The sequence below is a fragment of the Lynx canadensis genome, chromosome F2 (assembly GCF_007474595.2).
Source record: "Lynx canadensis isolate LIC74 chromosome F2, mLynCan4.pri.v2, whole genome shotgun sequence".
Classification (NCBI taxonomy): Eukaryota; Metazoa; Chordata; class Mammalia; order Carnivora; family Felidae; genus Lynx; species Lynx canadensis.
In genome coordinates this window covers 2,690,843-2,716,790 of record NC_044320.2, presented here as the reverse complement: position 1 = coordinate 2,716,790, position 25,948 = coordinate 2,690,843, and the positions used below count along the sequence as shown (strand labels likewise).

General features: G+C 59.5%; 1 protein-coding gene and 1 long non-coding RNA gene across 7 annotated transcripts in view; one reads left to right on the top strand and one right to left on the bottom strand.

Annotated features, from left to right (window-relative positions):
- The window catches only part of SLC45A4 (solute carrier family 45 member 4), a 73,100-nt gene that overhangs the window by 6,947 nt on the left and 40,205 nt on the right, over positions 1-25,948 (bottom strand). For all 5 annotated transcript variants that reach the window (XR_003966421.1, XM_030304588.2, XM_030304589.1 and 2 more), the window contains 2 exons: positions 2,418-2,606; positions 299-478 (listed from right to left, as the gene is read on the bottom strand). Coding sequence is in view for 4 of the 5 variants with exons in the window: in XM_030304588.2 (XP_030160448.1) it covers positions 299-478; positions 2,418-2,606 (369 nt within the window). In the remaining variant the exon portion in view is untranslated. The remainder of the gene's footprint in view (positions 1-298; positions 479-2,417; positions 2,607-25,948) is intronic.
- On the top strand, positions 4,887-15,312 carry LOC115506566. 2 transcript variants are annotated; one of them, XR_003966423.1, is made up of 4 exons: positions 4,887-6,615; positions 6,919-7,087; positions 9,934-10,097; positions 15,185-15,312. It is a non-coding gene; the product is annotated as an uncharacterized LOC115506566 (long non-coding RNA). The 2 variants fall into 2 exon arrangements; XR_003966422.1 differs by lacking the exon at positions 15,185-15,312 and having other exon boundaries at positions 9,934-10,162.

Genomic DNA, 25,948 nt, shown 5'->3' with positions numbered 1-25,948 from the left:
TATCCACCAGGATAGGAAGCCGATGGTTGCCCACAACTCCGGGCGGCACTGACTGACACCCCTTAAGCTCAGGAAGCTGCCGTTCCCAACGGATATGAACGGTACCCAAACGCAGGGAGAGACTAGCACCGGCCTGCCCGCCGCCTCGCCCACCAGCGGCTAGGTAAAGCCATGGCAGGCCATCGAGTCCCCCCCGATATGCGGAGGAGGGCCTTGGGAACAGCCTCCCCCAGCCAACCCCCACTGGGTGAGGTCTGGGAGGGTGAGGGCCAGGGCTAGGGGTGGGGGGCGCTCTCACCGGCAGAGAAGGCGTGGATGTTGAGGGCCATGTCCTGCTCCTCACTGTCCACCACATCCAGCAGGTAGGCACGGATGGGGCCCTCGGTCGCATCGGCGCTGAAGTCCAGGATGACCACCCCCAGCACGGTGAGGACGATGCCAATGGGCTGCCGGCTGGGGACATCGCCGAGGGACAGACCTGACCGAACACATGGGAGCAGGCAGGTCTCAGCCCCTCGGAGCAGACAGTCGCCTCCAAGAGGAGACAGAGGACACTGTCGCCTGGCCAGAAACGGGTGTGCTCCTTGGCACGGGCTTTCAGGACAGAAGATGGCCTTTGTTTTGTCCATTTCTGTTATCTGCTGGGTTATTTTTTCCTCCCCCATCACACGGGCTGTCCGGCGAACCCGAGAGAGCTGACTCACGTTTACGTTTGGTGGCTAAGAGGAAAACGGTCCTTCTACCCACCTTCCCTGGCGAAGGAGGGCCACGTTTGAGAGCACTGACAGAGCGTCCATGTGACAGTCACACACCGCGGGGGCACTCCTTCCGCGCATCCTGAGCGCGTGAGTGGCCTCCCCCGGCGTCCACACGCGCCTCCCCAAGCGCGCACTGTGGTTTCGCACCTCCCGAAGGAGGATGGCTTGAGCCTGTCGCGGTTACTTTCCAATTTGCTTTAAGGAAAATTAAGCCTTGAAGGCCAACGCAGATCTTGTTTCGTAAGTCAGAATGCACCCAAGGAACCCGAGCAGAAACACGGGCTAACGGTCCTGCGTGCCGGTGACGGAAGTCGTGAAGCACTCGTCACCTCCCCCGGGAGTTTCAAGCGCATTCTCGGGGCGGCCTGGGTGCAGCTCTGAGGAGCAACGCACGTGACCTCACTTCTGGCACAATCTTTCCCTAAGTAGGCTGGAAGCGGCCAAAGGAAGCTACGTTCACACGCTGCGTCGCACCTGCCTCGGGGGAGTCTGCCCTGAACCCCAAGACTGGCTGGCACCCTGTACCCAAGGATGTAGAGGTTGGCGGGGGGCGGGGGAGAGGCACACGACCTGGGACCTGGGAACATATTAGCTGCAGCCACAAGCAAGCCCACTGCACAGGAGGCCCAGGGAGGATGCCCGGGAGAGTGTGAGCACGGCAAGTGACAGGGCAGCAGGCGAAGGGCCGGACTCCCGAGTCTCTGCACCGCCACGTTCCCGCAAGAACGCCCCACAGACACGGCCTCGGAGAAAGACACGACTTTCTCTCTGGGTAAAAGTGGCGAAGGGACACGCGATCTGCAGGCTGAAGGGGACAGCCCGAGAGAGACCGCAGCCCCGGGCCCACAGCTGACGGCAAAGCAGCACCCCCGGCCTTGGGGCCATAAGACGTCGCGGCTGGAGGAGGCCGCCCCGCACGAGGTGGCTGGGTGCAGCTCGGGGAAGCGTGTGCTGCCCGGTGCGGTGGTCCTTCCTCGGCCCCAGCCTGTCCCCACACAGGCCTCTGAGTAACTGGGTGTGGCTCTCGCTACCCCAAAAGGTGTTCTGGGTGTTCCCACATCACTGACTTCCTTCTGCAGACCTGGGCCAAGCTCGCGTACGTCAGACCCAGATGAAGCCTCCGTCTTCAAAAGTCATTGCCAGAAAACGAGGTTTTTGTTTTTAACAGTTTTGACGGACTCCCTCAGGGCAACAACTATTTTCCCACATACAGCTGCTTTAATTAAAAACAAAACAACAACAAAAAAGGCAGAACAAAACATGAGTACCCGAAGCAGAAAAACAAGCAGCGAACTGGGTCTGGACATTTTCAATACCAAGTCTGAGAAAAGGAGAAAACAAAGAGAGAATTTCTGAAATGATGCTGGAAACAGGACGTGGTGTCAGATAGGCATTAAAAGCTGGGTCACAACAGGAAATGCTTCCCTGTGAACAGGTTCCCACGGCTTTGCTGCGTGGGGCCCGGCTCCTCGAGCGGGGCCAAGTGTGCCCGGGGGCGGGGGCGGGGGCGGGGCCCGGCCAGCCCCGGAAGCGCCGGGCCAGCCCGCAGACGGCCGGTCTCGGCGCCACGGCGCCACGCGTGTTCTGTGGAGAAAGCCACACGCAGCCAGGACGCGAGTGCACACAGTAGGGCGCGTGGCGTGGCGGAGGGGCACTTACCGATGGCAGAGCCGTTCAGGAAGAGCGCCACGCCCAAGAGCACGCCGATGCACAGGACCAGGATGAAAGGCCGCCGGCGGCCCCAGCTCAGGGTGCAGCGGTCGCTGGCGGAGCCGATGATGGGCGTGAAGAAGAGGCCGAGGACGGGGCTCAGGAACCAGGTGAGGCTGTAGTACTGCTCCGGAAGGCCTGCGGCAGACACGCGGCGGGCTGTGACAGGTGCACCCCGGGCACCGGGCGCACGCACACACGCAGGCCCCGGCCTGGTAGAGACCCCTCAGGGTAGAAGTGCCCACCTCCGAGGCAGGCAGCTCTGAAGACTGAATCCCAACGGGGAAGCACCAGGTGGCCAGAGCCCAGCACCCGGGCCTTGGAGCAGACGCCCCGGGACCCGCTGCTGCAGAGTGTAACAAGCAGAGCCGGGACCGGCCGTGCACACGTGGAGAACAGGCACCCCCGGGCGCCAGCGCGGGGCCAGGCCCTCTCACGCCACCCGCGCTACACTCAGCGCCATCTCACAGGCACCGCACACAGTGTCCCCGTCAGCCCAGAACCGAGGCACACAGGGAGCACGGCCCCAGAGTAGCGAGGACCCACCACCCTGCTGTCCTTCCGGGCCGCGCGGGCCAAAGCCGATCCCCGGAGTCGCCCTGAGGGGCCACACAGCCACTAGCGTGCTACACGACCCCAGCGGCGGGCTTCTGCGTGGCCACCGAGGAGCCAACGAGAGGGGGAGCATCGGTACGTGTTTAGCTGGAGCGAAGGTGCTCTTTCTGGCCCCTGGTACTCCCTCTCATCTAATCCTCCTCACTGCCCGGGGAGGCAGGGACTCTCGTGCCCATTTTCCAGGAGGGGACAGTGGCTAGGTAATCTGCCCTGGCCCCAAAGGGACAAAGTAGGAGGCCCCCGCCCCCGCTATCGCTATCGCACAGACCCAATGCCACTGCCAGTGGAAAGGCACGCTCGTGCGGCAGAGCCCGCATAGCAGCTGGGGAGCGCGATGCAGCGGTGCACGAGCCGGGCCCCGCACACGCCAGCCGCAGGAGCACACACAGGAGTGGGTTCCATTTACACGGAGTCTCTACTGGCAGAAGCCAGGGTGGCAGTCGCCCCTGGCAAGGGCAGGGGCTTCGGGGTCGGCCTGTTCTGTTCTTGATCTGGATGGGGCTCGCTGGTGACAGGTCACCCCGCTGGAGACTTCTGTCACGCACCTCTCCGTGTCCTACTTCAATGAAAAGTTTACTTAGAAAATGAAAGGTGCTGGGGCGCCTGGGTGGCTCAGTCCGTTAAGTGTCCGACTTCAACTCAGGTCATGATCTCGTGGTTCACGAGTTCGAGCCCGCGTCGGGCTCTGTGCTGACTGCTCAGAGCCTGGAGCCTGCTTCCGATTCTGTGTCTCCCTCTCTCTCTGCCCCTCCCCCGTTCATGCTCTGTCTCTCTCTGTCCCAAAAATAAATAAACGTTGAAAATTAAAAAAAAAAAAAAAAAAAAAGAAAACGGCACAACTTCACCCACACCGACTGGCCTGGAGGCACGCGGCCCCCTTGCAGAATCCACGCACGCGCACACCAGGCCACCTGCCACTCCTGGCCTCCCTCCCGCGGCCTGGCCCCGCTGCCAGGCACATGGGAGGGTGGTCTCTTCACACCTCCTGCAGTCTCCCCCCCACCCCGCCTGGTTCCTGTTGCAGCTCCGAGGGGGGCACCCCCTAGAGGCCTCCCCACCCAGCCGGGCACGCCACTGCTGCTCTATCTCCCCAGCTGCTGAGCCACCTGTACGGTGTACGTTCCTGAGAGTGGTGACTGGCTGACCTGTCCCTGCGTGGCAGGGGACCCACAGAGGGGCTCCGGCTTGTCGTACCGCACCGCATCCTGAGATGCACGCGTGGCGCCGGCCGGCCAACCCCAACCACCGGCCCTCTGTTAACCCATCCCTGGGCCAGCCCATGCCCCCACCCCCCCCCCCCCCTCCAGTCCTGGGCGGCAGGCCGTCCCCGGAGGGCCCTCACCTGCCAGGCCTGCACCTGCCCCAGGATACCAGATCCATCCAAGACCCCGGGCCCCCAACAAGCCCTCGCTCTCCAGTGAGATGAAAAGTACTTCACCCGAGCACTCGTGCGGCGCAACCCCTCGGCCACAAGCCCTCCATCACGCTCCTGAGGTCTCCTCTACCTGCTGTTGCTACGCTCACCCCTGCCGACTCACCCCTGCCGACTCGGGCTCCCTGCTGGCACAACGGATCTTGACCCGCCCGTTTTCAACCCACCGTGTCCTATTTTAAGAGTGCTGCTCGTGGGGCGCCGGGGGAGGGGGGGCTCAGTTAGTTACGTGTCCCACTTCAGCTCAGGTCATGGTCTCACGGTTCGCGAGTTCGAGCCGGGCACCGGGCTCACTGTTCTCAGCACAGAGACTGCTTCAGCTCCTCTGTCCCCCTCTCTCTGCCCCTCCCCCTGCTCATGCTCTGTCTCAAAAAGAAACAAACATGAAAAAAGAAAAGGGTGCTGCTCTCAGACGGTCCACATCAGTGGCTCTTCAACCGTTCTGCCGATCCCTTCTCACTGCAGTGTTTTGTCCACGTACATGCAGCGTGACTCCTTACACGGCTGGCACCACAGCGGCCACATTACTACTTGCTTTCTGTCGGCCCCCTCCTTCCTGCCCACTTTTGGCTAAGCGGACCGAATGTTGTTTTGCTGCACTCCGTTTTAATTTATACGCCGGCTTTTCAGCATTATTTCGTAAGCAGCCGCTCTGCAGAGCTCATGGCACACTGGTTTCTCGGTCTGGGGGTGTCAGCACAGCACAACAGCAAGAACATTGCAAACGTCCGCGTGTGGTTGCCCCCAAGTCCCTTCACGCTACAGGCGGCACACGCATCACCTCTCCAGACAGCGTAAACCCCCGTCTGTGCTGTGGTTTTTGCTTTCGGCCGTCCTGCGTATTTCAAGGGAACGAAAAGGAAAATTCCTCTTTTATTTTTACCTCCCTTTGAATCATTTCTAGTCTTTTCCCTTCCTTCCCGAAGACCTGAGTATTCACACGGTGCCACTTCCGTTCCGTCTGAAGGACCATCCTTGGGTGATTCAGCATTTTACAGAAATCTGTTGATGACAAACGTTCTGCTATTGTAACTAAAACCTCTTTATTCCACTTCTATTCTCAAAGGGTATTTTGGCCGGATAAAGAATTATGGGTTAACTGCCCCGCCCCCCCAAACTCTGAAGAGATCGCAGTTTCTGCAGAGAAGGCCGGGACATCTCGTGTGACCGTATATACGGAATGGGTCCTCTCTTCCTCCGGGCGCTTTCAAGATGTTCTCTTTTCTGTTGGTTTTTAGCACCTTGACTACCCTGAGCCTAAGCGAGGTTTCCTTCTTACTTCTGCCTGCAGTTCACGGAGCTCTGAGAATCCGGACATTGAAACCTTTCACCAAATCTGGGAAATCTTCAGTCATTTCTCCACACTGTGTGCCCCATCCTGGCTCCTCTCTTCCGGGACTCCAATCAGTCACGTGTCGGTCAGACCCGCTGCTTCCCGAGGCTCTGCTGGTTTCTGTTCCTGATCTCGTCCTCTCTGTTCTTCATTGCCAGTCATTTGTCAACCGGCTCATCCTGTGCTGCGTCTTCCTTCTGGCGTCCCCAGTCGCCTCTTAATTTTCCCAGATACTGCATTTTTCAGTTCTAGAATTTCCATCTGGTTCTTCTTTAACAGTTCCTGCTTCTCTCTGGAGCTTTCCCACTCCCACAGGAGCGTGTCTTCCTGTGTCCTTGAGCACACTTCCTGCGCCCGGCCGAGGCTTCCAACACCGGGGCCCAATCTTGGGGTCGGTCTCCACTGCGGCCTCGTGACCGAGGGTCACAGTTTCATCCCCCCGAGAATACTGAGCTGTAGACGCTGTGAATGACCAGGTGTAGAGAGACTCTACGCTCTGCTACATTCTTCTTTCTGGGTATCGATACCTTTATTTCAACAGACAGCTAACTGGCCAGACTCAGACGCAAAACTCTCCCCTGAAGCAGGAGCCGGCAGAAATCTCCATTCCGTTCTTTCAGCCTCGGCCGAGCTGCTTGAAGTCCAGCCCACGGCTGCACGTTTCAAGCATCAGCAGACACGTCAGAAGAGAGGACAGAGGATTTGGGGTTCCCCTGGCTCCAACTCTGGCCTGAACGCTGTCCCTGGGTCTTGCAGGAAAAGTGCAGGTATCGAGCGTTCTTAGCTGCCCCGTGTGGCACCGAACAAGGCCCATCTGCAGGCTAAAGGCCGTAAAACGATGGGAAACCACCTAACGCCGTTCCCTTCTAGTTTCTGGCATTCTCCACTGGCTTCAGCGAGCCGCTTTTACGTTCTTCCAGAATTTGTTAACAGCGGCAAAGCTATTCCAATAGGAGCCACCGTGCCGTATCTTCTGCTCGGTTTCTCAAAATAAATAATTATATTTAACTTCAAATAATATTTCATATACTAAACGGATTTAACAATATTTACTTTAAGTATTGTTTCAGCTGACTCTTTCACAGCTCCTTGAGGCCAACAGCACTGCCTTTACCAGAACCCAGCCCCACGTCTCCCGGCCTGCTTCAACGCGCGGCGAGCTCGGCCAAGACGGGGACCAGGAGTGCTCTGTGCCCTGCTGGCTAACGGCAGGAAGGCGGGGGACCCACGGCTCACGTGGTGAGTGACGGGTGGGCAGGGTCGGCTACTGCCACCAGCAGAACCCAGACAGTCCAGGTGGGAGACCGGCAGCTAACTGGTGGAGGGGACGGCTCCCAATGTCCTGAGTTCACCAGGCCACCCCGTTTTCCAGCTTCTCGACGTCCCACTGAAGAAGACAATCTTGTGATACGATTCACGGGGCACAGTCCCATCTCATTTATCCTCACAGGTGGCCAGAGAGGTTGGCACGGTGTGCCGGCTGCACCTGCAGGGTGGGGAGGTGTGGGGGGCCCTCGGGGCAGGAAGCTAAGGTTGAGATGACGAGGGCGGAATAAAGGGGTACACGGAGGACAAGAGCAGAGCTCCGGCACACGGGTGTTGACAAACATACCACCCTCTGGACCCCAAGATGCGGCCACCCAGGGACTGTGGATGGGTGTGCGCCCCTACCAACGGGCCTCTGACGCCAGCCTCACTGCATGCACGGGCACCAGCTCCAGGACCCACGGCCACCATGCTAACAGGCAGAGAGGAAGCTCCAGGGAAGAAAGTTCCTTAAAGACTCGGCCTCAGCTGGAGAGACAGAAGCAGTGGCCCAGCACTTCCTTCTGGCCGCGGTCAGTCATTCCTACAGCCATGACCTGGCACTGAGAGGCCACAGAGAACTGTTTGTGCGTAATTCCTCCTGAACTCACACAAACACCCGTAAGCATCCTGGCGAGGCCCCGTGTCAGACAGGAGCCTCTAAGGACCGGCTGCCGAGGACAGACCCCCCCCCCCCCCCCGGTGCAGCAGGCCCCGGGGGAGACTCGCCCCGGCCCCAGCCCCAACCCACTGTCGGCTAACCCGCCGCCCCCGCCCCTGGCTGATGGGAGGCCAGGACCGCATCCTGAGAAAAGTCCTCAAGGCCAGCGAGCGTGAGACACATTGGGGTCCGGCTGGCGCAAAGCCTGTGCGCCTGCCCAGCACAGGCTACACGCCATTGACACGGGTTGAGACGCTGGCCGTCCAGGTGACGGGAAGCTACGCCACCGAAGGCACCCTCTGGAAAACAAGGCCTCTTGCCCTTCTGCGGCGGGGCCGACGGCACAGGCGGGAGCCCGGCGCTGCCGCAGACGGGGACGCCCAGAAGACCCTCAGGCGTGCTCACGCAGCAGCTCGCGCTCCAGGCAGCACGGTCCCTCCGTGGTCCGCGCCGGGCTGGTGGGCTGATGAGCTGGGAGGCGGCAGGGGCGTTCGGGCGCCCTGGCAGCCGCGTGGTCTGTGCGAGGCCAGGTACGTGCCAGCGCGCAGGGAGCGGGGAGACCCTTGCCCCAGCCAGTCGGTGAGGTACTCGCGGCGCGGACGACGCTGCTCTGAGGTCGTCCCTGCGCCTCCGCCCGCCCCACGGCGTCCCTCCAGTGAGCTGTTCCCGGCGCTGTCCGCGGCCTTCCGGGCAGGAACACCGGGGCGCCCCCCGCAGATGCCCAGGTGGCCCCCCGGCCTGTGACGCCGGCACAAGAGTGTGGCGGCTGCGGGGGCAGGCGTCAGAAACGAGCACTGGGAAGTAAGTCGTCAGTCCTTTCTGAAAACAGGCACGTGACTGAAACCGAACAGTTCTGCGATTCCAACCCAAATCTTAGAAACACGAGGACACCGGTTGAGCCGGGCGCCGGTCGGCCGCTCACCCCAAAGCCGTGTCCCAGTCACGCAGAGTGCCGGCCGACCTCGAGCGAGCGGAGGGCTCTGGGCCGCGGGCAGGGGGGCGAACCGCCCGGCCCCTCTCTCGCCGCGAGATGCGCTGCTGCGGCAGGCTGGGGGGCCATCCTCTCGCGAGGGTGCCGGTCCCCGCGTCCACCCCTCCACCTGCCGCGGTCTGGCCCTACCCCCGCAGCCCTCCCAGATCTGCCCTCTGGGAGGACGCCAGGGTCGCCTACACGCCAACTGAGCCGGTCCTCGTGAGCTCGACTCAGCCGAAGCCCCAGGAAGGCAGAGTGCTGGCCACATGCCTGGCATTCAGCAGGCACCAAAACCGCGGGCTGGATGCGGCCCCACCCCACACCCCAAGCACCACCCAGCCCGGTGCCCCTCACTCTGGCTGGACCCTCCTCCCCAGGGGGTGACCCCCCCCCCCCAAAATCCCTGTCCGCCTGGAGGTCCCACCCCTTGAGTGCAGGTCCGCCGCTGCTCCTGTGCTGCCGACCCCCAGCCCTCGGTCAGGCCTCCCACCTCCTCTCGAACCCCCACTAACTCATCTCGCCCCCTGCCCTGCGTCCAGGGCCGTCTCCTGCAAACACACCCCAGCTGCAGCTCTCTGCTCAGAAGGCTCTGCTGGCTTCTCGTGATCTGAACACTCGGGGTGGGAAGTCTGGGCTGGATCCTGCCCTGTCACACATCCTCAGAGGAGACCTGCCCCATCTGTCCTCTCCAGTTGGACCCCCCAAAGTGTCCTCCCATCGAGAAAACCGCCCCCAGAGGGGGTCGCGGAGCAGAGGCCAAGGAAGGCAGGAAAGCCCAGGAGGAGCAAACAGGACCGGTGCCCGTGTCCCCTCAGTTTCGCCCTCCCCAGGCCTCCCAAAGTGAACTCCAGGCCGCAGAGCAAGGGTGGCCCAGCAGGAAACCCCCGGTGCCCCCGAGCTGAGCGGCCATGGTCAGGGGAACGGCTGGGGCGGGGGGCCTCGGAGCTGGGCACCGGCTTTCTTTGTCGAGCACGTGGGCGAGAATAAACATTTCCCATCACGTCCCCCGGGCGGCCCCACGAGCGAGCGAGCCGGGTCTCCGCACGGCCACGGCCGCCGCTGGGACGCCTCCAACGGCGCATTTCCCAGCACAGCTCTAAACAAACACCATACCGCCCGTAGTAAATAATTTTTGTTTTCTCCCAGGCAAGAGTTGAACAACAATGGTGGGATCAGGAAGGCTCCCCGTTCACAGGAAATGCTCGGTGTGTCAGCATCGGCGGAGGGCCGTGTGAGGTCACGGGCAACGGCGACCACGCTGGTCACGCGCGGCGGCTCCCATTCAACGCGACGTCTTTTTTGATAAACTGGTACTTGTGGGGGGAGGGCGGTCAGGGGAATGGGAAAGTTGCCTATAAATGTTTAACAAAAGATCTGAACCGGGAATGGGAAGGTACGTTCTTTCTTTCAATAGACAAAGCCTCCCACATCAAGATATGTTTGTGTTCTCAGACAAGAATTTCACGATAACGTTTAACTCGTGAGAACGAGCGCTCTGTGGGAAATGCCCACCAACCCCGAGTGACCTCGGATGAATGGAAGTCGGCAAGCCCCGTGGGGAACCCCGCTGAGGGCCCCGGGCACCCCCAGAGACAGGCAGCGGGTCTGCAGCCCAGGGCGGAGGCCACCAGCTCTGGAGCGCGGGCCCGAGGGAGGAAAGGGTCCCCTGCACAGGGAGAGTCTACACTGGGCAGAGGGGGGCAGACACTCCTCCAGCTGCCCGGAATGTTCTAGAATCCCAGAGCCACGGGAAGGTAGGGAGTGGGACGAAGAAGAAAGGGGAGGAAGCTCAGTGCTTCTCCTAGGACCCCCACCCGGAACAGCAATTGGCAGTTTTAGGTGGGGAGGAACAGGCTTTGAGTGCCGCCTGCTTGTGCAAGCACAGCCCTTCCCGGAGGTCCAGAAGCTCGACTCCAGCCGGGCCTGCCGTCAGAGGCTCCCCAGCACCTAGGCTATGTTCTCCCCATGTTATCCTTCCTCAACGGTTAAAGAGCAGGCTCAGACACCCAGAAGTGCAGTCCCCAACATGGGTGGGCTGCGGGGGGGGGGGGGGGGGGGGGGGGCGGCAAGGGTCCTCTCACGATCAGGGACAGAGGGGAAAGTGGTCAGTTCGTTCATCAGGGGTTTCCTGTGGGTCGATTATAAAGAAGGTTAGAGGGTTGCCCAGGAGGCTCTCTGGGGCTCACTGTGCCACGTCAGAACAAGTTACTTTGTTTCAATTTTTTTCTTAATGTTTATTTGAGAGAGAGAGAGACAGACAGAGCATGGGGGGGGGGGGTTGCAGAGAGAGAGGGAGACACAGAATCCAAAGCAGGCTCCAGGTTCCGAGCTGTCACCACAGAGCCCAACGCGGGACTCGAACCCACGAACCATGAGATCATGACCTGAGCCGAAGTCGGACGCTTAACCGACTGAGCCACTCGGGCGCCCCAGAACAAGTTACTTTGGACAAAGGCAGGACTTCAGAAGTTGTGTCCTTCAAACTTACCCAGGGCTCCACTAAATTCCAGCACTTTCTGAATGATCTTTCTTCTGGTAAAACAAGCACTCTCCAGCCCCTGTGCTGGCCCTGAAGCTGGCTGTTTCCAGGGAATAAATGTGCACAGCCTGCCCCACCCCCCAACCCAGCCCCACACCAGGGGCTCCCGACACCTCCGCGTGGGGGGGCGCTGGTCCTATTTCAAACAAGGATGAGACTCATCAGCCTGGCTGGATGTGCTTGGTGGGACACTGAACCTCTGGAAAGTTAGGGGCGCAAGCCTCCCACTGCCCGGAACCCCTCGGGAGCACCTCCTACTGACACAACTGCCACCTCATGGCTCTAGAAAACATACTGCAGAAGCCTCTTCGTGATGGCACCGCCAGGTCACCTGAGTTTTACAAGAAACCACAAAGCACTTGGCCTAAGACTCCAGAAGCTTCCTGCAGTGCACAAGACGCACGGCGTACCCCACAGCCCTGCCCGAGCTCCCGGGTCAGGTCAGCTGCAAGTTGCGGCCACCTCTCACAGCTACATGGCTTCCAGAAGCCAACGGCCACCCACCGAGACGTCCCAGGCCTGGAAGGAGGATCAAGATTCTTCACGGGAGACGGGGCAGGCTCCGCTGAGCTCCAGGGGGACATGTGGGCTCTGCAGCCCGAGGCTCTGGGAGCACCCAGCCTTGAACACCCTGTCCCCCATGTAACCTAGACACATGGACAGAGGTGGGACGTCTGAAGATTCAACAGGAAGACAGAACGCATAGCTCAGTACCTGGCACGGGGCCGCTCCAAACACGAGCGTCCCTCTCGTGTCCCTGCAACCCTGTCAAGCTTTCAGGGGGGCAGGGAGTTTAAGATGCTGGGAGGACACCTCGAGAGCTCAAGTTCTCTGGGAGTCCACTTGCTCTCAGGAAATGGGACATATGGGTGCCGGCCAGCTGGCCGGCCCTGCACACAGTGCGAGTCCTAAACCTACTCCTTGAAGTCAGCCTCCCTGGGAGGGGACCATTTCTGGAACAGGAAGCTCCCGTGTGCCTCAGCTGCTGCAAGGGAACGTGGGTCACCCCGGGAGCACCCAGCCCTTTGTCTGGAAGGCCCACGGGAAGACAGTCGGGCGCCTGGAAGACACCCGCCACTGACCTGGCAGCCCCATGTACCCACGGGATGCACCTCGAGTCACAGACAAACACGGCTGAGGGCAGCTCGGGGGCCCAGTGCGGGCCCAGCTCCCAGAGGAAGGTCGGGTGGGGGGGCTGGAGGGGCAGAGCCGAAGCCAAGCCCCCCTCTTCTGGGAACCACTCCCCTCCCCCCGCCCCGAGCATGTTCTCAGAAGCTCCACCACGGACCACAGCGGCCCCCCACCGGGCTCCCTGGCCTCTTTCTGTGAGACCAGACTACCTAAAAAGTTTCACGTCTAGGCCATGGGGACACTGACGTTTTCCTTAATTCCTGGAAGAAATTGGCCTGAAAAATGGTAACAGGGCGACCACATGCCCCTGTGTGGGCAACAGATGAGCGACGGGGACCCAGGCACTGTGGTAGGCACCTCCGGCTCCAGGAGGACACGGAGGGGTTTCCTGTAGCTCCTGGAGCCTCACTGTGGTCACCTGGAGGACGGGACAGTGACACCTGAGGGCTGAATGAAGGCAGCTGTGCGTGCAAGTCGAACACAGACTATCGAAACAAGATGTTGTCAAGTGGAGTTTTTAAAACCAAGAAGTAGACACTGCAGCTCACTGGAGGCTGAGAAGCACCCTCAAGGTCACGAGAACAGCCCCCACCACGGACAGACCCAATGACTGCAGGCCTGCACATCGAGCTCGCAGGCGCGGGGCCCGGCCACCGTGGGCTCAGCGTGGGCTCAGCGGTCCGGGCCCGGCCCCCCAGCAGCACTCAGCCTCAGGCAGGCCGGCCCAGCCTGCTCCGGAGAAAAGGACCAAAGGAAAACACGGAGCCACATCGCGTCCCACACTAGCCAGCCTCGTCTGGGACCTCCGGGGACTGAAAAGTAGCAGGTGAGGCGAGGCCCGGTGAGGAAGGCAGGCTCTGGCGTGAGGCCCCTCCCCACCGTGACATCCGCCTCCTGTTATCACCCTCAGCGTCCCACGTGGCCTGGCCTCCCCACCTATACCCGCCGTTCACCACGAAAGGCTTCCCAAAGCAGTCGGAAAACACGCCAGCTACGAGCCCAGGTCCCGAACAGACGGGACAGCTTGCCTCTAGAAAACTCCCTTCCGCGTGGCCACGACTAGGGCCTTGACAGACTGGCCTCCTGACGCTGCTCGTCCGGCTCCCCACACCCAGCTCGGTTCAGAGGCCTCCCCCCAGCAGCTAGCTTCCCGGGGCGCTGCCGTGTGGGGGCCGGTCCTCTAAGCGCCGGCCTGCCCTCTGGCAAGGACAGGAGGGTGCACACCGCCTCGCCTCCAGTGAAGGCGAAAGGCCGGGGCCCAGAGACACAGGCGACCCGCGCACTCCGGCTCCGCTCTCAGGACCTGCGGAGGCCGGGGTCCCGCCCCGCGGGAGCACCTGCCAACACCAGTCGGAAGGAAACCAGCAGCGGGGCCCCTACTCTGCTCAGACACCACCCCCGCCTCGCAGGAGATGCTCGTGAGCCCCGTCTATAAATCCTGAGTGTCAGGTCACAGCAGCACAGAGAAAAAGCACCCAAACCCACAACGCGGCTGCGTCTACACAGCCCGCACATTCGGCTTGGCCCGGTTAAATCCTGCTTGGCTGTCACAACCTGGCAAGTGTGGACAGAATATGGGGAAGCGAAGGCCTTCCGCTCCCCCGGCGGGGGCTCTCCGGGACGGCTAGTAACTGATGAGCAAGCTACGGGCCCGGGGCCTGCTGTGACAACAGGGAAGTGTTCGGAGCCCGGGCCTCCCCGGGGCTCGCGGAACAGGAAGAGCGTGGGGCGCAGCACAAAACTGCTGCTGGGTCAAAACCACCACCAAAACAGGCAGCAACTGTCCTTAGTCATGGTTTAAAATGACAGCAAAATGTACACAGGTGTAAGTCTAAGAGGAACTTAAAGTAGAACGTAACTTGGCTAAAAGTGAGAAATGCCGGACCCCCACCCCTCCGCCAGCCCCCCGTCCTGCTCTGCCCGCGACTCCGGCTGGGAAATGCAGGCCCACGGGCTGGCAGAGGCCAGCTGAACCGACCACAGAGAGTCCCCGCCGGACTCCGCCCTCGTCCAGCCCTGGTCACCGCAAGCTGAAATTCGGATCTTCAGTCTCTCCACCCCGTTTTCCATTCTGTGACCCACCGACCTCCGTCTAGAGTTGCAGACGCAGCACTTGTAACAAAGTTACTTCGGATTCTCAACGTCATACTGAGCTTTCTGTGATGTCCCCAAAATAGTTCACAAGCTGGAAGATACATCCATATCCATTCTTCATTTAAATGGGGGACAAACCGGGGCGCCTGGGTGGCTCAGTCGGTTCAGCATCTGACTTTAACTCAGGTCATGATCTCACGGTTCGTGAGTTCAAACCCCGCATGGGGCTCTGTGCTGACAGATTCTCTCTCTCTCTCTCTCTCTCCCTTTCTCTCTGCCCCTCCCCTGCTCTCTCTCTCTCTCCCTCAAAATAAATAAATAAACTTTAAAAAAAATTTTTAAGCCTCTCTGGGATTCTCCTATTTTTTTTGATACGTGTTTAAGGAAAATGCTGCACATTTACAGTGCTTCCCTTGCAAAGTCAGCCTTGAACACCCCTCTGGAGACAATCAGGAAGACACTCAGCTGTGCTCACCTGAGGAGCACACGGGTGCCACAGGTCACCCCAAACCCACACTCGGGGAGTGGGGCCGCCTGGTGGCTTATGTTTTGAACACGTTTGTAATGTTTGGTTAAAACTGATTTAACTTCTTTTTGGGTTTCGCCGTAAAGTTCAACCACCATTTTCTGCAGGAACGGCTGGCTTCGCTTCTTCTGTCCTCTTGGACCGTGTGTGCATATGCTCCGTGTACAGTCACCACAATTTTGAGAACCAGTCTGCTAAGTCTGGAAACGGCAATGGTATGTCGCCTACTATTAAAACTTCTATGGGGCGCCTGGGTGGCTCGGTTGGTTAATTAAGTCTCTGGCTCTTGATTTCAACTCCTGTCATGATTTCAGAGTTCGTTGAGTCCAAGCCCCATGTCCAGCTCCACACTGAGTCTGCGTGGGATTCTGTCTCTCCTCCTCTCTGCCCCTCCCTGATCACGCACAAATGTGCACGCACACACACACGCTCTTTCAAAAATAAACAAACAAAAAAGCCCTCTAAAAACCTCCTGCCTTACCAGTGCTCATATGCTCAATACTGAAGAAAGGCGGAACTGCCCAGGTTTCTCTGTAAATAACCTCCTTGGAGTGGCACTTAAGGTCTCCTGTGATCTGACCCCTGCCTCCCAGAGGTCAGATCTCGGCTCACATCACTCACTCTGCAGTGAGCCCCCACCCCTGTGCCACTGGGCACGCCACACTCTCTACGACTCCCCCCACAAGTCACAGCCCAGAATGCGCTGACTCACCCTTGCTTCACTCACTGACCTCTACTTACTCTTTGCAACAAGGAGGCCCAGTGTCTCTCCACGGCCTCCTGACTTCCTGTTCCCTGTGCCCGGGAGGGCAGCCTCCTGTCTTTGTTGTTCCCATGCCTGCCTTCAACAGGGCAGGCCACAGCTAGTCCCATAACTGTCCTTCCTAACCTTGCTCCTCCGGCCCATCAATCACAACCCTCACCAGGCCCTGGCGGAGCACCCAGCACGGGCACGCCCTGCAGCCCGGCTCATTGGACAGATCACCTCCGTGCGGGCCTTCCCTGATCTGGAAACATTTGATCCCCGGAACCAGGGCTCCGGCATTGCGCATTTACTCCCAAACCCCTGACCTCAGCCAACTGTCGTGGCCCCATGGCCTCAGCTCCGTGCGACTGTAACCCGGCCACCGCGGCGGCGGTCTCCACGCTGGGGCCAGGCCCAGCACCAAGCAGGTAGGCGCTCCGTGGGCGCTGAGCAAAGAGGAACAGGCTTCATAATTCCTTGGGAAAAATGACTACAGCTGACGTTTCATTGTTTCTAAAATAACAATGATCTGAAACACAAGGAAATCCCGACTTCCCAATCCAAACAAAACAGTCTTACACAAAGTTTTTCAATTATTTTGGTCAAAATTCAGGAGATTCTCACAAACTCCCGCCTACGTACACGCCTTTCCTTCTGGCACGTGGCCTGTTTCCACAGTCCATGAGGACGGTGCTCTGGAGGCACGGTGAGGGTCCCCTGACCCCGGGGGGGGGGGGGGCTTTCCCGGGAGTCCCAGGCGAGGACAGCATGCCTGCGGGTGGTGGAATTCTCTAGCACTGGAGAGCGCGGGCAGTCAGCCGTCTCCAAGCCCGGGCCCCGTGCCACCCTTCAGGCTTCCTCAGTCTCGCGTCAGCAGGAAACCCAGTGTTTAGCTGGACGTTCTGTGGGGCCCGTCCTATTTTTTTCCACATTTTAAAAACTGTGGTAAAAGACAGATAATACTGACCGCTTGACTCGTTTCGCGGCGTGCGGTTCGGGGACGTCGGATAAGGTCGCGCTGCCGCCCAGCCATCGCTGCTGTCCGTCCACCCGGCACGCTTTCATCTTGCAAAACCCAAACTGTCCCCGTTAATCACTAACGCCCAGCCCCCCCCGCCCCCGTCCCCCACCCTCCATTCTGTGTCTCTATGAACTGGACCCCTCAGGGTCCCTCAAAGAAGGGCAATCACGCAGGATTTGTCCCTTTGCATCTGGATTGTTTGCTTAGACTAACGTCTTCGAGGGGCCGTCCAATTTCAGCCATCCACCGTCCTCGCCCTCCCCGCCTCCAGCGCCGCGGCCCACCCTGCGGGCAATGCTGGGTGCGCCTGCCTCCTCGCTCTGTGAAGCTCCTGGGGTGAGGGGAGGGCACTGAGCCCAGCACTCCCCACTCAGGGAACAATCAAGCACTAGACGCCTGTGCCCCACATCCCAGCTGGGAGCGGCCTGGGCTCGCCTCCCCCCCAAACGAGGCGGGATGCTAGACGCTGGGTGCACACACCGGGGACAAAACCCAGGGGGCGCTGTGGGGAGCCGGCCGACCTGCCTCTGCCCTTGGGGCCCTGCAGACCCGCAACCACAGATAAGCCAAGGGTTGAGCCAAGCGCCAGGAAGGACGCCCAGAGAGCCTGCTCATAAAGTCCCCCCAGGCTTGTACCGCATCAGTTTCCACTGATCCGAGAGCTGTCAGATAAGGAGCCTCAACAACCTGAAGTGGGGGGGGGGGGGGGGGGGCTGCACCAGGCCTGATGTCCTTTCAGCTGTTAGAGAAAAACCAGAGAGTGGAATGCAGAATTAAAACCCACAAACTCCAACCTGCGCTCTGCCTAAACAACAGACCCTCTATGCGGGGGAGGTTCCCACACACCGCCCAGGGCTTCCTGCCCACGGTGACAGGGAGGGTCCTCATGCCCCGGTGCTGGAGGGCCTGTGCACATCACCTCAGATGGGCTGACGGGTGCACACTCACGTATAAGCTGGGCAGCTGGTCTCCTGGCCCTGGGTTCTGGGCCCCAGACGTATAGCTCCTGCCTCTGCTACCTGCCCATTTTCCAGGTGCTCAGGGACAAGACCTCCAGCTTCCCCAAGCTATCACTTCTTCAGGCTGACATGGCCACCTGATTCTTCGAAATATGCCTCAAATGACACCACTTCGACCCCAGCCTCTGTGTGCATTCTGCCAACCAGTGTGCCCACACCTCAGCAGAAGCAAGAGTCCAGGCCAGCACCGGGGCATCTGACACGACTCCTCTCGTGTCCTTGGGGTCGGCTGTCTGGGTACCGAGGTGAGTGGGGCCCTAGTGGATTTCTGCAGGGCCCCCTTGAGCACCACGGACACTACAGCCTGCGTGAACTGGGGCAGGTGTGCCTTAGAAACGCCTCCTGCACAAAGGAAACGGGATAGCTGGCTGCTGGGTCTGCTTTTTCAAAATAGGAAAACCAACCAAGAGTGCTATCAACAAAAGGCCCCGGGCCACCGGTACCTTCAGACAAAATACAAAGGTTTCACTGGACCCTTTCGAAGGCGTCATTATACTCACAGGGAACTCCTAGAAAGGCGGCAAGTGCGTTTGAAATGGAGAGAGTACACCATTAAGATAACCTGCCACCTCCAAGGCAAGCGGAGTGACAGGAACACCACCCAACAGTCGCTGCCCAGGTCTAAGCACACCTGTTGGGAGCTCCAAGTTGGATGCATCTTGCAGGAAACACAGGAACACGACCTGTTCAACACACGAGCTCACTCAAGGAGGATGCAGGAGGTACACGTGGAGTCCATCCACGCACACACGCGCGTGCACGCAAGGTAACCGGATGCGTTTTCACTTTGGATGCAGCGTGACCCTGTCTCTCCGTTCTCACGGGCGCTGCATCCTGCCGACTTCCAACCTCACTCACACTGAGAGTCAGCGGCACCGGCTGGCAGCGGCTGCAGGACAGGGTACGGGGCTCCCGCAAGGGCAGGGCACAGATCCGACGGGGTCATGTTCCGACTGCCGCCCGGGCCAGCACCGCTGCCAACATCCCCCTCCCTGAACAATCCAGGGTGTGGAAGAAAATGACTAGCACTTAAAGCACTCAGACTTCAAATGTTTTCCTTAAGGCAGGCTGTTAAAGGGTAGTCTTTTCCCACAGGAAGAAAAGGTGGGCTTCGAATAACAACAAATCATAGCCTGGGAATCCTGGCTCACATTAAGCTACAATGCAAAGGGGGGAAGCCTGGGGTTTTTTATTAGCAGACATGCAAAGGCTGCACATCAAGCTTTACCCTGCATCCTGGACCAAGTTAGAGAAGACGAAATCTCACTTTCCCCACGAATTAGGATCTTGTAATGACAACCCAGTTCTGACTCATTAGTCAAACTGAGAGGCCGCAACTTTTATATGACTTCCCTCTTCCCTGGAGGAGACACCCTAAAGCAAGAGGCAAACGACGAGGTGGGGAGACATCGCCTTCCCAGGGAAGGGTGCCGGATGGGAACAGGCCCAGGAGGGGCACGGCCACCTGGTCTTCAGCCAGGGCTGTGCAGGGCTCGGGAACAGGTGCTTCCCCAGGCTTACGGGTCACCGCACGTTTCTACTGGATTCTGACCACCCAGCAGGCGGACAGACCCGCGCATGCGCACACACGCGGCACAGACAGTGCACCTACAGGGCCGGGCGCGGAGGAGCGTTCTGCAGCAGCTTCCGGGGCAGCCCCTCCTGCGCCCCAAGACCACGGGGCAGTCCCTCCTTCCGAGAAGGGCTGAGGTCGCCTCAGCACTAACAAAACAAACACCGGAACACGGCCTTGGAGGTGCCGCTCTGACGTCCTGTATTTGAATCTCTGAGCCCGGGGCCTGAGAATGCAGCTTTAGAAGTCCCCTCCGGGGGCCCCCGGGGGGCTCGGTCAGTTAAGAGACTTCAGCTCAGGTCATGATCTCACTGTTGGTGGGTTCGAGCCCCGCGTCGGGCTCTGTGCTGACAGCTCGGAGCCTGGAGCCTGCTTCGGATTCTGGGTCTCCCTCTCTCTCTGCCCCTCCCCTGCTCACTCTCTGTCTCTTTCTCTCTCAAAAACAAATCATCATTAAAACAAAAGCCCCCTCCAAAAGCTGAACTGTTCAGTAAGTGGGGTGGGTATACAGTGGCTAAGAAACCCGGCTCTTGGACAGCTGAGGAAGGGATGGCAGGGACTCTGAAGGGACCAGGGACAAGCCGCAAGACCGATGGGAAAATCCCAGGAAGAGCGGGGTTGGGCCACCCGGCAGGCACCAGAGCCACCACAGACAGGCTTTGTGCTTTGACCTGGAACTGGGATCCTTATCCCAGAAGAACCGCTTTCGATGCGCCTCAGGAGCCGCTGCTGGAGACAGCGAGTCACAGAGCCACTGGTCTCGTGTCTTGCCTGTGGGAAGTCTCCGGAAGGAGGCGCAAGAAGCTGGCTCTGCCTCCGGGGATAAACCTGGAGGTTGGGGGCAGGAGGATGGAAATCTCAGTCTGAAAAATTGGGACTCTGGAAATCTGAGCTTGGTGGAAATGCAGCTGATTCAAGAGAAATCAAATTTAAATTTAAAGACACCCTCCTCCCGCCCCCCAAAAAAGGGGGTGCCTGGGTGGCTCAGTAGGTTAAACATCCCACTCTTGATTTTGGCTCAGGTTGTGATCCCACAGTCATGGGATGGACCCCAGACGGGCTCTGTGCAGAGCATGGAGCCTCCTTGAGATTCTCTCTCTACCTCTGCCCTTTCGCCCCCTGTTCACACTTGTTCTAAGAAAAAAAAGGGGTGGTGCCCGTGTGGCTAGGTCGGTGGAGTGTCCGACTTTGGCTCAGGTCATGATCTCACAGTCTGTGAGTTCAAGCCCCGTATTGCGCTCTCTGCTGTCAGCACAGAGTCTGCTTCACATCTGCTGTCTCTCTCAAAAATAAACATTAAGAAAAAAGACAGCCTCCGCTGTGAGCAAGGGTTCAGAACCACAGTGGGCACGGACTGCAGGCTGAGCTGGGTGGGCTCCATGGACAGTGCTCAGGGGCTGCTGGTGGACATCTTCCACGGGGAACTGACTGTCCCTTTCATGCCCACGCTGTGCCCTTCTACAGCCGGCCAGACGCCTGGGGCGCAGGGCCGCGAAGGAAGGGTCGGCCCCACACCATCCCTCCGCTGTCCCCGCACCCCATCCACCTCCTCTACTCCCCACTGAGCTCCCCAGTTCGGCAGCACCCGTGCCAGCACCTGGGAAGGACACTCACTCCTAGTCTAGAGCCCCCTTTTAGAGAAGGAAGCAGTTGTTTGAGGCCTGACGTTTTACCCAGCCAGGTAAGCAGGGACAGCAGCTTTCCTGTGGCGGAACTTTCGCGTGCTGTGGTGCTCTTTCCATTTACCTGGTGTTCAGGAGCGCACGTCCCTGGAGAGCCACAGCCACACACACACACACACACACACACAGTTTAGAGCGTTTGGATTTAAACTGGCACTTATTAAACTTCTTCACCTCTTGTGGAAAAAGTTTGGCATCTGACTCCCCAGCAGGTCCCCGCAGCAAGTGCGCAGGCCGAGGGTCCCGTCCTTCACAGAATGACACGAGGACACATGGGCTCCATCGTCATGGAAACCGAGCAGTCCCGCCAAGTCCGTTCGTCACCACACGTGCACTTAGCCGAGATCACAGGAGACAACGCGCCACCCAAAATAAAACCCGCAAGACCCACGTTTACTGTGAGAGGAAAACAAAGCTGTGCGGCTGCGAAGGGTGCGTGGGACGACGCCTGCAAGGCCCCGTTCTTCTACGGGATCCAGCCCACGTGACAAACAGAATGTACGGAGCAAAACAAATACCGGAGTTATAATCCTTCCAATTTCTCCAACCTGGGACTGCAACCGGCCAGCCCAGCTGGCTTCCACACTATACCACGAACGTGCCTGGCTACCGGCTGGGACATTTCGACACCGCCTTCCCACACGGGACGTTCAGCACAGGAAGGAAAAGCCGCAGCGGAAGCTGGGGAATCCAGCATCGAGAACAGACCGACAGACCATCGCCCTCCGCCGTACCGGGACCCGGGAACAGACGCCGGTTCCATAAAAGAACGTGAAGTTCTCGCAAGAATGAAAGTTTACTTGGTTTGTCACCTGCTGGAGCTCCAGGGCGTGGTGGCAAGTGCCCCAGGTGACAGGTCACTGGGTCGCTGGTCCATGTGGCCACGCCCACTCGGCTTCCCTGGGAATTTGGGAAGCCGCAGCACCACCCGTGGGGCCGAGCTTATATCGACAGACACCCAGGAAGGACGCTTTCACCTTAAACATGGGTCCCAATGGCCATCGCTTACTGGACTTTAAAACGCGGAGATGCACTGCAGACCCGGGCTGCCTGGGTCCCAGACCAGGGGACGGGAGCCCTTCCCAGGGGAGGACATGAGTCCTTGTCAGGTGTCTCCCTGCGCCCCTAACATCTGCCAAGCCCATCTGGCTGACTTTCAGAGGACCTGTTCAGGTCCCGCTGACACATTCAACTATGACAGTTTATTACTTCAACAAAACAGAAGGTACTTTTGTGGAAAAGCCACCACTCTTCGGGATGCCACAGAATTACGTCAGGCCTAAAAGACACCAGAAGGGCTGGCTTCCGGCAACAGGTGCGCCGCGCCCAGGTGCCCAAGACAGGGAGAGCCTGGACTGAGGACGCGGACACCTCGCAAGCAGGGCACTGTGGAGCTGCTGGGCCAATCGGGGCAACCGCTGGCTGGGGAGGCGCGCTCCGGTGTCCCCCTGACGGGGCACGGCCCCCCGAAGATGGGAAGAACTCCACGGCTCGCTCTGAACCATCTCTGCGGCCTCAGATCAAGAGCACGCGGCAGTGCTCTCCTCGCCTCCCGGAGAGAGGCCTGCTCGTCCTCAGTGGCCACCGGCACGGACTTCCATGCGGTGGACAGCCAGCAGGGAAGGGACAAACCCTCCTGCCTTCGCGCCGTCAGGGACCACGGTAAGAATCATCACGGGCATCGGCACGGTCATTCCCCCGGGGACGCCGCGCACAGGATACATCCTCTGAGCACCAAGTCACAGCCACCTTTGCCACATCTGTCCTCTCTGCTGGGAGGAGTGGGTGGAGGGCACTGTGTCGTCTTTTTTTTGGTTTGCTTTTAAGTTTATCTTGAGAAAGAGCGTGCACGCACAGGAGCTGGGGAGGGGCAGAGGGAGAGAGAGACAGAGACAGAGCGAGACAGAGAGAATCCCAAGCAGGCTCCATGCTGTCAGCACAGAGCCCGGTACGAGGCTTGATCCCAGGAACCACGAGACTGTGACCTGAGCCGAAATCGAGAGTCAGACGCTCGACCGACTGAGCCCTCCAGGCGCCCCACCATGTCTCCCCTCTGTGTTGGGGATGCCAGCCCTGTGGTTCACGAGGTCCCCCACACCACGGACCCACGGTGCCGGGCAGGAAGGCCAGGAGGGGTTGAAAGGCCCACGCAGAGGGAGAAGCTGGCATCACCCGACGACGACACGGAGCAGCTCCGTGGGGCACCCGGCTCAGCAGCCGCAGCAAACAGAAGGGAAGGGCCCCGTGGTCACAAACCGGGCAGGGCTGTGGCCAAGCCCGCGGCTCCCACCGTCAGGACAACAGAACAGCACGCCAAGTATGCGGAAACATTTGCCAGACGCTCCGGGAGACCGAAGGACGCCCGTCTCCCCGCCAGCAGCTCAGCTGGGCTACCTGAGACTCTTGGTCCCTGCCCCATCCTGGGGGGCCCCCAACTGAAGCAGGTGCGCCCGGGGTGTCCCAGGGCCACGGGGAGGCTCCATTCGGGGGCAGGCACACGCTGACGCTAACACCTAGCTCCACGAGGTCCCTTCCCCGGAGAGCCCCGAGGCTTCACCCACGCGCCAGACAGCCGGGCGGCCGGGCCTCGGGCTCGGACGGGCGGGCGTGCGGGGCAGGGCAACTTCCTCCTCGGCAAGTCCTCCCTTCGGCAGACGCAGAGTGGGCGGCTCCGGGCGTGGGGAAGCGTGAACCTGCCCCGAGGGGGATCACGACGGCGGGTGACCTGTGGGAACACGCGAGGAAGGGTCCTGGGTGCCCACGGCGAGTCTGCGGACAGCCGGGCATCCCCGCAGGCGTGAGCTCTAAGCGGCCAGATAAATGAGCCTGGCCGTGCCTCGTCACATCTACACCGCCACCTGCAAGTGAGCAGGACACGTGCGGGAGTGGCCCGGCGTGAGTCACCTGGCGGGCGGAGCTGGACACCCAAGGGGCTCAGGGCGGGGAGAGCGGACGAGGTTAAGTGCCTCAGACAGTCAGACTCCAGTCCAAGCGCTTCATCCACACCAGCTCCGCGGGCCGTTTCAGAGAAGGCGCGGGCCGTTTCAGAGAAGGCGGTGCGGGGACCCGCAGAGGTCCTTAAGGCTACAGAGACGCAGACCGCAGCACAGGCTCCTCCGACAGCCAGCAGCTGGCTGGAAGGCTCCCCCCACCCCACCACCACAGAGGGTCAGGAAATCTGCGCCCCGTGAGCAAATCATGCAAATGAAAAGCCAGAAACAGCCTTGCACAGAGCAGCTAAGCAGTCACACTCCCACAGCCCAGGTCCAGAGCTAGCTTCCCTGAGCCCCTTAGCTCTCGCCTTCCCGGGGTGGGGGGGAGGGGGGGGGCTCTGAATTCCACAGCATCCGGCCTCTCCACAGCCAAGTTCAGCTTCTACAGGCATCAAAGGTACCCCGAGACAGACAGCTCAGAGCACGCTGGGTCCCAAGGCCCGGACCCTCATCTAACCCAAGCTGGTGTTTTACGGAGAAGAGCGCAGCCCCAGGGCGGCCAGCTGGGAGGAGGGGCAGAGGAGACAAAGGGGCCCAGGAACCAGCCTTAGGCCAGGGGACCAACCCCAAGGTTGAGGAGGGGCGGAAGGCCCTTCCTGGGCACAAGAGCTCCGTCTGCGGGCTGGGTCAACAGCCACCGAGTCGCAGGACGGCAACAGGCCGCGAGCGGGCACTTCTCTGCGGGGGGCCACTGCTGCACCTGTGCCACTCGCCGGGTTTCGTGTTCAGTTGGGCCACCGCTTCTGGCATTTTAAGGACAGAGGATGACGCACTCAACACAGACGGCACCAGCTTAACAACCTCAGAAAGCTGCCAAAGAGGAACGACCACACCCTCAATTAGCTGCTCCTGGACGAAAACCACTTTCTTCCCAAGTTTTATGAACTCACTTACTTCTCATAGTTTCCAGTTTCCAGTGATCTTCCAGGGGAAGTCCTCAGAGTTGGGGAAATCAACCTTATGAAAGATTTGCCATCATCTGATATTTTAAAACGCCAATTAGAACGTAAGCTTCTGTGTCAAGATATTTATCACTACAAGCACATTTCTTCCAAAGCACTTACACACTGTCTCACATGAAGAGTATTTTCGAGGTAATGGGGAAAATACTAAATGTTCTAGGGGCGCCTGGCTGGCTCAGCAGGTGGAGTGTGAGACTCTTGACCTCAAGGTTGTGAGTTTGAGCCCCACGTTGGGTGTAAAGATTAAATATAAAATCTTAAAAAAAAATATATACACACACACACACACACACACTAAATGTTCTAAACTGAAAGGGGTGAAACACTGTAGTCAAAAACCTTAACAGAGCCCACATCCTGGTTAGCTATTGCCTCGTAACAAATCACGTGCCATACAGTGGCCGAGAACATTTGCTATCTCAGTTTCTGTGGGTCAGGAACCCGGGCACAGCTCGGCTGGGTAGTCTGGCTCAGGGTCTCTCCCACGGCCACAGCTGTCTCAGGGCTTGGAGGGGTGGGAGGGGGAGATCGGCTGCTATGCTCACCTGCTTGACTTATGCAAGGATTCAGTTTCTTGCAGGCTCTGGGACCTAGAGCCTTTAGCCCTCGCTGGCTGTTAGCTAGAGACTCCCTCAGTTCCTGGCCACATAAATCTTCCTGAGAACAGTGATTCAGCAAAGTAGACAAGCCACAAGGGCAAAGGAACCAGCCTTCTGACCAGACAGAAGCCACACTCTTCTGTGATCTAGTTACAGAGGGGACATCCACTCATTGTTGCCATATTCTATTGGTTAAAAGAAAAACCTCAAGAGGAGAAGATTACACCAGGCCAAGGAAACCAGGCTGGGGGGGGGGGCACTGGGGGCCATCTCAGAG